General features: G+C 31.2%; 1 protein-coding gene across 5 annotated transcripts in view; it reads right to left on the reverse strand.

The window, feature by feature from the left end:
* LOC113395802 (protein spire) overlaps positions 1 to 12,509 on the reverse strand; it is a 145,782-nt gene that overhangs the window by 6,998 nt on the left and 126,275 nt on the right. For 3 of the 5 annotated variants that reach the window (XM_026633492.2, XM_026633491.2, XM_026633490.2), the window contains 3 exons: positions 8,645 to 8,757; positions 891 to 1,008; positions 443 to 526 (listed from right to left, as the gene is read on the reverse strand). In XM_026633492.2, the coding sequence (XP_026489277.2) occupies positions 443 to 526; positions 891 to 1,008; positions 8,645 to 8,757 (315 nt within the window). The remainder of the gene's footprint in view (positions 1 to 442; positions 527 to 890; positions 1,009 to 8,644; positions 8,758 to 12,509) is intronic. The other 2 variants (XM_026633495.2, XM_026633493.2) reach the window with 1 other exon arrangement.

A 12,509-nucleotide genomic window follows, 5' to 3' on the forward strand; every position in this document is an offset into this window, starting at 1 on the left:
TAAATGACCTTATAAAATTAAATGTACAATAAACAACATAAAATCCATATTTATATTTTATGAGATCTTGAAAATTTATAGCTGGCAATTAAGCTTTTAAAACGTTCAAAAACTGTCGGAATATTAAAAATAAATACTTAAATTGTGTTGACGCAGAGGTTTTAAATATTTACCTTCACTATAACATACTGCTAAGTATAAATATGATTAAACATTACTAAATTATTAATTTTTTAGAGCGTATAATGATTCATTAATTCTTATACACTTCAAAAGATATACGAACTTTGTCAATAAACTATATAGTTATATTAGGTTAACCGAAACACATTTTTCACTAAAATAACTGTCATATTTTGTTAGAATCAAATGCGTAAGCTACACTTGCAAATAAATGAGATAGCAATATACGAAAGCGTGACGTCACAACATGCAGTCATACATTCGAGGGTCTCGTCGCAGAACTGGTGGTACTCGTGATGGGAGATGCGCGTGCGCGGCGGAGCACGTGGCGTCTCTCCCGCGACTATTCCGACAAAGGGGCGTGCGTTGAGGAGAAAGTGCTATACTTTAGCCGACTTCCACACATTTTCCATGCTTATATAAATGGATCAATCCATTATAATTCTTTTTTTGTTAAACGTTTAAACAATTAGAATGAGTATATAATTAATAGCTTCGACAATAAAGTTATAAATTACCAAAATTAACATCATCCAAATGTTAATAATGAAGGATATCCTGCGTAAGCCTGCGATTGTGAATGAAGCCATCCGCGTTCTCAATACTGCTCAATACATTCTATACTCCTTCCCAAGCCGTGTTCGCCCAGCAGACGTGGATCACACAAGTTTATTGGGTAATAGAATTAATAATAACAATAAGCTTACCGGTCCTTTTCCAAGGTTTAGGGGCAGTTTGCTGCGGCACCGTATGCCTGGGGAACGGCTGCGGCGCGCAAGTCTCTGGGCTGACGCAGGTCTCAGTATCATCTTCATCCTCGTCATCCTATGTACAATAAAATATTTTTAAAAATCAATATAAGTAGATAATTAAGTATGATGCAAATTTACTACGATTTAACCAGATTACATTCAATTCGAAGCTGCGATCGAAATTAAATTACATTATGGATTGAAATGTCTGTTGTCAGATTCGATGGTTATCGAGTTATTAATAAACCTTTTATGTTCGGCATTCGGCACTTTCTGTTGATTTACTGAATATTCGTATTCAGTCGAATAATGAGCTTAATTATATTTTATAATCATTTTAATTAAACACAAATGTCTGTACACATAATTACAGTTCAGAACCTCCCACAACCCAACCCATATCTCAATATAAGTGGTTACTCAAAACTAGGAAATATTTTTCTTTTCCATTAGAGCATATAAACCCTTCAACCTCTTTCAATCACGAATTGACTAACTAACTAACTATTAGGGGACGCAAGGAATGGTTAATAATTCTTAAGTCTATACATGACTTAAGACACGAAGACTTGACATTTAGAGAAGACTGGAAAAATTGTTTCGTAATGTAGAAGCGAACTAAGAAACAAATTTGCAATATTTTAATTTAACTTGGGCGTTTTACGCGTCACCGAGACTTGTAGGGCTTATAAATTGTGTTTCAGCATTCGTATAACCTTTAGCAGCCAACAGGAAAAGTTAGTAGCGGTTTATACAGATAATTTTTTTTTTCGAGTTCCATTTGTGTATATTTGGCAAAATCTCAAAAAAAGAATCACGAATTATATTAAATACAGAATCAATAAAACTGGTCTTATTTAGGACATATTTTAAAGTATTTAAGTTTGACTGCTTCATTATATTTGATAATGTTGAGTAACATATTTATTATAATTTTTTTATATTACGCACTTCCTAATAGTTCTCTGGGGCGCTTGTTTAGACAGCTTTCTCTTTTACCTTTGATAAATAATCGAACGTTGAAGAATATACATCAAATTAATTAAATAATGTCTACGAGAAAGGGCACTATTTTTGATTATTTAATTTGAAAAAAGAACCAGTCATGTAAATAAAACCGACTATTATTATTTGTTACCAAATTATTTATCAATAAAAATTTCAGCATTTATTTATAGATTCATTAATTCAATAGTGATGTTTTGTATGAACCTGGTTGCAGTATTCGACAAAAGTGGGAGGAAAACATGCAACACAAATAAACTTTTTAAATAGATTAAATACATTCTATGTAATTATTTGAATACTAGCTGGTCACTCTAACTCCGACAGCATCCGCCAATTTGTCTCCAAAGTTCCCGTGGTGTTCCAAAAATTAATATACAGATTAGTCGTGTTAGATAACAGAAAGACAAACTAAGTAACTTGCAATTATATTATAGTCTGAAGATTTTTGGCTAGACACGCCCTGTGTATTGAATAAATTTCCCCTGTTTTTTCCTCTCCTTGTCCCGATTTTCGACATATTGAGCTGGCAGCCCTGACTAGATCTATGTCAGGCGAACACCGGCAACTCCGTCTAGTAAATGGGCCGTACGTTTGTACAATAATGATACTCGAACGCTGAAAGCGCAGGATTATGTGTTGTTTTATTTCGCTTTTTGCTTCTTCGTTCCATTTATTTCGTATTTAATATTCCATTTCCTTATTAAAATTCAAATAACCGTCAAAATATTGATAAGCCGTTAATGTCACTGGAAGTTTTTGTCTTTCATTATTGTAAATGGCAATTAAAAAAAAGAACGTCATAAAATATAAAATTCGATATTTAAATTTTTATGAACGTTTGTAGTTTATAGTTAATAAAAATGAAAGTCCCATCATTTTAATGCCCTTATTCTCGTTAACGTTTCAATGTTTTGAGGTTATCGCATTCGACAAGTTTCCAAAGAAGTTACGTGAATAGAATTTATTAATAAAACGAACGTAAAATCGTCCTTCAGACTGGCGATTGTCGGTTTCTATTCTTGAACAAAATGAATTAATAGTGACAAACAGGACACGTATTATAAATAATAATAATTACAAATATAACTAAACAGCGACTAAAAAAGCAACGAAGTAAATTTATGCGTAATAAAAGTTTCATTTAAACGTTACAAGTTTAATATGGGCACGAATAATTCTTATAATAAGTTTTTTTTATCAATAATAATTATATATAAAATTATGTCAAAATGGCGGCATTGTAAAAAAATATATTTTAAAATAGTTAATCAATTGATTGCCTACCGTTGCCTACGTTACTTATATACTTACTACGTACCTTATCTGTTATGCAATCCACGAAGGCATTAATTACATCTCGCCCACTCATCACGTAATCGAATATACTCTTTGTTTAATCAAGATTTAATTACCAATCAAAACAATGATTGTTTAGCGCCTGGGAAAGCGGCATTCATTACAAAAGTGACTTGAACGTTTTGGTATTCCATTGTTGACAACCATAGACCATAGATAATAATTGTGGTTTTATTTTTACGCTTAAAAAGTAAGAACCGATTCTATTGGAAAGTTCCATTAGAATTTATTTCTTATCGTTGATATTTACGGTATAGTATTTAGAAGGCGAATAGGCATTTTGAGGGACCACTATAAATTTAGCATTTTCATTCGGAATAACGACACTGAGTCATCTCTTCAATTTCTTAAATACATTTATATACACGTGTGTTTTATTTAGTTGCCATTTTATTGCTACTTCAATGGACGACATTTTTGCTTTGAAACTAATTTTATGATGTATTTAAAATATTTTTTATATTTATATTTTAACAAATTATGTTAATTATTTAATTATAGTCGTATTTATATTACGTTTATTTACTGGTCATTCTTTATATATGTATTTGTTATAATATAAATTGTATATAATTAAATAAAGCAAATTAATTACTGAATGATAATATTATATTATTTTGCGTCATTTTGCATATTAACCAATACAATATAAATTAATAAATAAAAGTAATATTTACACTACAAATCTATAAATAGAAATTCGATTGCCGCCTTCCATAATATATAATTGGGATTCGTTAATTTATAACAAGAGACCAGTATAAACAAGCACTTGCTCTAAAACTCACAAATACGACGAGATTTCTTGCGATTTATTGTATAATTTTGTTAATCTCAAATAACTTTGTATTGAAAAATAAAAGTAAATTACCCTCAAATATATAGTCGTAAGCACTTTTAAATTGAATCAAATTTCTAAACTTAATAAATTACGATCTTGGTCTATATAAAAAAAAAATACTGCGAGTGGCACTGTAGCGTTTTAGATGAATCTTATAAAGAGCTGAAGCGATATGTGCCTTTGTTTTTTTCCAAATATTCAAGTCTTGTAACATCGTATAGCGGGTCAGGAGGTCACGAAACTAAAACACAGTTCAATGCTCTTACTACTGTATTGCGGTATTCGCTTGACACGTAATGGATTTCGATATTACTGCGGATAAAATAAAATTTTATGTACTATGTTGTTGTACTTAAAAGATACAATTAACACGCAAAAAAAATCACACTCCACGCGACCTGAAATCATAAGAAAAATGTCATCGAATCGTACGGAATTCAGTCAAGCCTACTTCCGTGTCAATAAATGGCTTAGAAAAACACCCGTCCAAGGTTCAACTCGGTTAATAGCCTGTGAGCTAAATAACTCACTGTGATTACTTCTTCGGACTATATTTATAATGTACATCGAACTATACTCAATTGATACGCCTATTTATATGAATTTATTGTTTGCTGTTTTTAATCATCATATTAATCGGAATGGTTGTAACATTAAAATTAACGAAATTATTATGAAAATAATTTAAAACCAACGTAAAATAAAACCTGAAAATTGAATATGCAACAAACTGAACACCTTAACAAACTTGATCCTTTATCGTCTCGCCCTGAGTGCTAAAGAGCAATTCCTCGAAACTATTGATTTAGCACCACTAGGATGAGGAAATATGAGGAATCACATTTAAATGCAATAAGTACCTATACGTTAAATTCTTAGTTGCAACCTTTTAATACTGATATTAATATATAGTATAGTAAACACTTCAAAACATTAATTACAAAACATAAATTGTCGTGACAATCACATTTTAAAATATTAAGCAAATAATTGACGGCATGCTGACTAATATTGTTATGACTTATTAGAAAATATTATATATTATTAGATTACTCATAATTTAACTCAACCTGGAATGTATTCATTATACTATACTTACAAAAAATACTACAAAAGATAAATAATCTTAAATATTTTTTAATTTTTTGTATTGTCTGTTATTTAATGCACAATAAACAGCGAAAGCAACTTCTTTAAAACCGGGTGTCCGACGACATTTTCTTTTTATTTAATTTAAATAGGCCTAAATATTATAATATACTTTTTCTTGAAATGTTGAACCAACATATTTCATACTGACAAATGACCACCAAAGGTTCCAGTCAAAAATCTTCCATGGTGTATTTATTTTAAGATTCAAAATCGTATGTCTAAAATGTAGGTTACTGAAACCTTGCAAGAAACGTTTGCTCAACTGTAACTGTTTACTTTCTACAGGATATTTGTTTACCGTTAGGTTACAGAAGAGTCATTCATGTAAAACCCATAACGCAATATGTAGAAAAATCGAACATATTTTAAATATTATGACACATCTAGAGCGCTAAGTCCGCGATATTTGCTTAAAGATTACAGACATTGTACTAGTGTTTGTCAGTTTGTCTTGGCTTCGAAACACATTCGATTGAAACAATTGCATGTGTTAAATAAAACTATCATTTGTCAATTCCAGAGAGTGCAAGTTATGCATAGCAAGTGTTATTAGTTAGCCACGGTTTGTTTTTTTTTACTAGTAAAAAACACATTTTTCATAAACAGAACACAAACAACACTGTTCTATCATACTATACGTCACGTAATGACAGCTATGCTATTGGACGAAATATTGTAGTAACGTATTGTTAAAATATTTCGTCCAATAACAGCTGGATACATTAGAGACTGTTTACTGTTAACCACGACAATCGCCATTATATTCAAGTTTTTATTGACATTTATCGCTATTGTATAGAGAGTACAGAATTGAATCTACTTATAAAATGTACTGCAGAATGTGAATGCGAAGTCATTCCTCAGTAATTATCTTCGTTGTTCGATCAATCATATAAAGGTTGCTCCATTTTTTTTTTTTTATGTAGCTCAAAGCAAAAAACAGCTCGCTCACGGTCACAATACTTCCTATATATAAATTAAAGAAATATATCTTTTAGGTCTTAAAGGTTTATAAAAGTCACAACGTATCACCGACTGTCGATCAACATTTATACTGTTTAATAAATATATATATGTACGTATATCGTATCTCTGATAGGTTTCATCGGTTTCTGCTCAGACGTGAAAACCACATAAAAATGAAATATTAGTCAGGATATAAAGTAGTTGACTTTTGTTGATGTTATAATTTTTTTTTTAATTTTAATGTAACTTAACTTACCTTTCAGTATTTTAAAATACACTACTAACCACGTATTTTTGGACTTGTTTAAAACAAAAGGATCTTTAGAAGTAACTTATTCAGTACAAAAATGTTTAAATAATTTATGTTATGTATTTTTTCTTTTTTGGTTCAAGTAGTTACGTTTATTGTTACAGTAACTAAATACATTCAGAGTGTTTACAAATGAAACCGTTTATATGTAGCTGACCAGTTTCTATGAGCTGGAGCAAAAAGGCCTACAACAAAACAGCATCCGCCTTCATGTCGTTGACTTATCAGAAACTCCAGTCTTGCGTGACATAATTAATTAAAAAGTTGCCCGTATTATGAATAATACAATCAACGCAGTGGTCAAGTTATGTAATATTTAGTAAAATCAATCAGAGTAAGGTGTAATTATAGTATGAAATATTTTGACATTATTTTAGGGCGATAGTGGTGTTTATGATGATGTTCTCCTGACTCTCTGTTACGGCTGCAAGTTAACGGATAAGAGCCAATCACACGGGATAGTATAGTGCTTAAGCGAGTGCCTCATTCTGACAAAGGAGGCAGTGCCTTATTGAAAGCTATGACGATTAAACGACACACATATTTTTTTTATTTTCTATTTCACTAATAGTGCTTACTTTAAAGAAAAATAGGTAGGCGGACGAGCAAATGGGCCACCTAATGCTAAGTGGTCACCACTGCCCTTAGAGACTGTCGCTTTAAGAAATATTACCCATTCCTGACATCGCCTATGTGCCACCTTGAGAGCTCAGTGATTCACTCATTTTTAAACCGGAACACAAGAATACTAAATATTGCTGTTTGGCGGTAGACCAGACAGGCTCGCATTAAGCCTTAACACTAAGTAGTACTATTTCATCGCAACAATAAATAAAAATCTATATAATAAATGTATGTTAAATTTATTACTAAGATATTATGCGTGCTTTGTCTTTTTACCAAACATCTCCTTAGCGAATCTATATAACTTACATCTTTAACTTCGTATATTTTTGTGAAACACTAAGAGGAAGCTTTATTGCAGTGACATTACTAGAAACCCTATATTATTGTGGACGAAAGATCATCTTTAATCATTTATTTTTAGTTTCCTTATTACATATTTAACGTAATTAGAAAACTAAAAATAAAGACTGATTTTTTATGTCAAAACAACCAGAGAAGATTTGGTTAATTTAAAACGATTATTTATTTGAATACTGAATAGCCTTGTGCAACGAGTATATTTAGGAACGAAATCATTTAATTAAAGGAAGAAACAATTAATCGAATAATAATATCGACTAATTGTTACTGTAATCGATACTAATATTATAAATGCGAAAGTAACTCTATCAGTCAGTTGTTCTTTCACGGTCAAACCACTTAACCGAATTCGATAAAATTTGTTACGAAGCAAGCTTGAACTCCAAGAAAAGACATAGGCTACTTTTTTATACCTTGTTAGGTTTACCTGACGCCCGACGAAGCCGCGAGCGACAACTATTTCATACATTCAACAATCGCATGCTTTAAGTTTCGCATGCTGTAAGTCCGTAGGAAACAACTAATAAAATATTTTTATTTCATGCGGTATAAAATTTAACCGTATTAATATCTATATTAGTTAATATATAAAATCCGAAAGTCTGTTAGTTTGCCCTACTTTTACACAGGAACGCGATTGATCGCCGTGAATTTACGTTTGCAGATAATTGACAGACTGAAGGGGGGGGCGATTATATATCGGGAAACGTTTGTAACTTATATCCAATCGAAATTACTTTAAAAATACATGTGGCTACGTTATAGGTAAGTTGAATTATATTGTATTATAATGTTTAGTTATAACCCTTCTCTGCGACACGCTGAATATGATGGTACAAAATTTCATAAAATATTCAGCGGTATTTGAGTTAAAAAAAAACAGCGATCTTTTCAAATATAGAACTCACACGAGGGACTCCTGTACCTACTAAATTCACAACAAAGCTCTAAAAACGCCTTGCACATATTATTTAGAATTTATTTAAAAAAAAAAAAAAATTTTTTAGCTATCGAGCGTGTACATAGTATGTGTTTACGTGTTGGATATTTTTTTATCTGTAATGAATTTCATAAATAAGTAGAACTTACCTCAAGGTTGTCGAAGTCTACTTTGATGAGACGTCTTTGCGGTGGCGCGTGCGGCGTGACGTCGCCACGCCGCGTGTCGCCGCCGCCCGGCCCGCTGCCGGAGCCACTCGTTGCTAAAACAATAAAACAAGTTAGGTCTTCGAACTCATAATAATAACTTCTATGCTAAATGATAAAAGTGTTACTGGGGTCCTACTCAATTCTTCCTGTTATCATTTTATTCTGTTCAAATATAATTTTTGTCAATAAATATTTAGTTAGAACAAAAATTATTTGAGTTTCATACGTAATTTTATTTATATTTAAACCTTTTTACCTTAGGTACATATGCTACCTAGTACCTACATATTCTATACCGAAATTCATACATAAGTTCATTATTACAATATGTTTTAACGTCTACCTCTCATAAGGTCCACTAGTACAAAATCATGCAGCATATTTTTTATGTTGTGTAAAATATATCCAAAAAATTAAGTTCATATACTTCATTACATATCACAACATTTTTACATCAGAAACGTTTAAAAAAAACGTTACAGAATTTTTTTACGCGCACACAAATACGACCTTAAAATTGAACTCTAATTGCGCCTAGAAATTTCAATGTAGTATTGAAAGTCAATAAACATCATACAAAACGTTTCGTATTTCTTGCATCACGTACTAACAATCGCCTTAAGACCCCGAAACGAATTAATCAATCGAATAAAAGCATCGTGTTACACAACTTATAAAACCTTATATATCAACACAAGTGTTCAACTTACACAACAAGCACGCTATGGTGAGCCTTTTACTTTCGCCGTCCTCGTACACTTGGCAAACCTAAACTGCCTCTCTATGAACGATTAAATGTCAATGTAGAATCGTTAAATGAAAATGTAACCGTAATAAACTGTTTTAATTGCGTAAAGTACTGCATACTGATAGGTAAAAATTAATTAATTGAAATTAACTATACTAGCATAACAATTCTACAAATAATGTATTATTTTTATTTGAATTACAATATTTTTCTCTACAAAGCAATTACAATAATAGGTAGCAATAATTATGCTTGAAGTTGCACGATTCGATAAGAAGTAAACTGGTAACTCTACGGCGAATTCGATCTTGATAAAATTAGACTTATAACAATAATTAAACTTCAAAATATTTCAATAATTAGCTTCAACACGCTTCAATAGGCGTAAATTAAAATATATGCATATTTATTAACGCACATTAAAACAATAATAGTATTATATTTCATTTTTTAATAATAATCGATTACCATATCAAGTTTCAATTGAATAAATTCTGAACTAAATGTCTAAACGCACAAATTGAGATTTTCTAATTTCAAAGATTCAATCCTGATTAAGAACCATAGAGATTACGTATCATAGTACCTATAATACAGTGTATGCTTAATTTGCGTTTATAATTTTTGACTCGACGATGAAGGAAGACACCGTGAGCAAACATGCATCTGTCAGATTAAAATTTATCGTTACATGTATAAGTTATAACCAAACCGAATAGAAGCGGCGTGTAGTGAGCTCTAAGCCTACAAGAAGGTATTCGCCCACCTTCTCAGGTGCTATCTCTCAGTATGCTATCTCTAGCATACTTATTAAAAAAATAATACTGTAATATTGTTTCCGTTATGTAAATTAGAGACGAGTCAGTGTAACACTAGAAAAAATAATTTAATTATCATTTATGTGACGAACATTATCGAATTATTAATTTAGAAATTATGTTAAATGTTAGAAAACTAGAAACTGTTTTATTAAAGTGAATTTAAAATATATACGCTTAAGATAAAGAGTCGAGATACACGATGTCATACAAGCAAATGAATATAAAACAATATCAAGTGAACAGTTTTAAATTGAAACAATGGCTGACAAATCAGCGTGTTGACATTAGTTCTCTTTAAATTCTTTTCATATTTTTCCTCGTGGCTGGGGTAAGAATTAATGAAATACGTACTACGTAGAATAATGCAGACGTATTTATATTTCTATCATATATAGAAATTTACTCAAGGAATTAAAAGAAAGTCTGATCTTTTAAGTTGCATTGAATTTGTATTAACGGCAAGTCTTATATGAAGGCAATTATTCCTATAAGAAAGTAACTACATATCAATCAATAGCAGTCATTTACTTTCAATTCATACTCCGTATTGGGACTAAGTATATAAAACACAAGTGCAGTTTTCTTCTCAAGATAGTCTACTTTACGAAGGAGAGTACAAATTGATAACATAATTACATCTTATCCAAGAGGTTTTTGGCGGACTAGCAAATGGGCCACCTGATGGTAAGTGGTGCCACATTGCTCATAGATATCAAACTATATAAAATATTAATAGGTTATCATATGACATTTTTTTATTATTACTATTGTACCACCTTGAAATCTAAGATGATATGTCCTTTGTGCTCACTCTAACAGGAACACACAATACTTAGTACTGCTGTTTGATGGTAAAATATATGATTTGCGGTAGATCCAGACGAGATTACACAAGGTATATAATTATAAGTAAATTTGTTACGTTTGTTGTGTTTGTTTTGACTAATTTCCTTACACAATATATATAACTATCGAAATAGTTATGTATCAGTATTAAAATGTAAACAATATCGATACAATTAGTAACTGTTCTACTTGGCCGACTATTACTAGTCACGCAAGCTCGTAAAGCAGTGACTGGCTTAAAAAACCTTGGTATTTAGGTCTTGATAAACGCAAAGCTTGACCGCAGTGCAGTTCTTAAGCAGTAATATTTATGCAGACGATCAATTGGACTTGTTGTCCGTATGTATCAGAAATGAATCGAAAAATACATTTTTTTTTTATGGAAACTGCGCTGATTAATAAATGTTTACCCCATTTACGTCTCGTGTTACCTCCAGTTTAAGAAGCGTTGGTCAAAGTCTGATATACGAATTTGGTTTCAATGTGAACGCTCATTGGATTGCCAAATGCCAAAACGGATAGCACCGTACGAAGATAATTAAGTTGGTTATATGACATTGCCATTATTTTCAAATATCGTAGTTAAATGGTTACAAAAAGTCACAAGTCAACATATATGTTATTTTTTGCGTGAAGTTTTGTTAGGCAAGTAAGAACAAACTCGAAACTCACAGCAGAACGCGATCGTGAAATGTCAGAAAGATATTTGCAAACTTAACAATGATTATAACATTTAAAGGATACACGAATGAAATAATATGTTAATAGCGTGTTATCGTAACTTGGTTTTTAACATCTCACGATTGCTACTAAATGTGTTCGAAATTACGAGTTTCTATAGGTATGTACCCGTGTAACAGCAGTCCTATTCTGTGACTCGCGGTTTGAGTCGCGTTGTTTTTAGCTTATACAAGTAAACAGGGCGGTATGTAAATGTGTTTGTTTCATATAGATATGCCATATTGATTGACGTTCATGGTTATCGCTGCGTACATCAAAGCCTACGCGTTATATAAACTTCCACAAACCAACAAAACCAAAAAAAAAACAATATAAACTGTCGAACTTTATAAATTTATTTATATATCTTATGTTTGGAGTCTTATAACTCAAGTTTAACTGTCGAATAATTAGCCATTTTTCAATCCTATTAAGGTTTGACAGGAATACAATCTTCTACACTATTAAAATATAATAACTTGTTTGTTTGTTCAACCATCCCGCAACCGACTATAATATTTTTTTTTAAATAAATGCAAATGTTATAAAATATTAGGTCCGTCGTACACTATGCAAGACCGCAGAGATAATCTAGTTTATTTTAAGGCGAGTAAAAATAAAGATCTTTATACGTCTCACAGCTGGGTAAAATTGGGCTGTTTATGAAATA

Source organism: Vanessa tameamea, chromosome 4 (assembly GCF_037043105.1).
Source record: "Vanessa tameamea isolate UH-Manoa-2023 chromosome 4, ilVanTame1 primary haplotype, whole genome shotgun sequence".
In the NCBI taxonomy this organism is placed as follows: Eukaryota; Metazoa; Arthropoda; class Insecta; order Lepidoptera; family Nymphalidae; genus Vanessa; species Vanessa tameamea.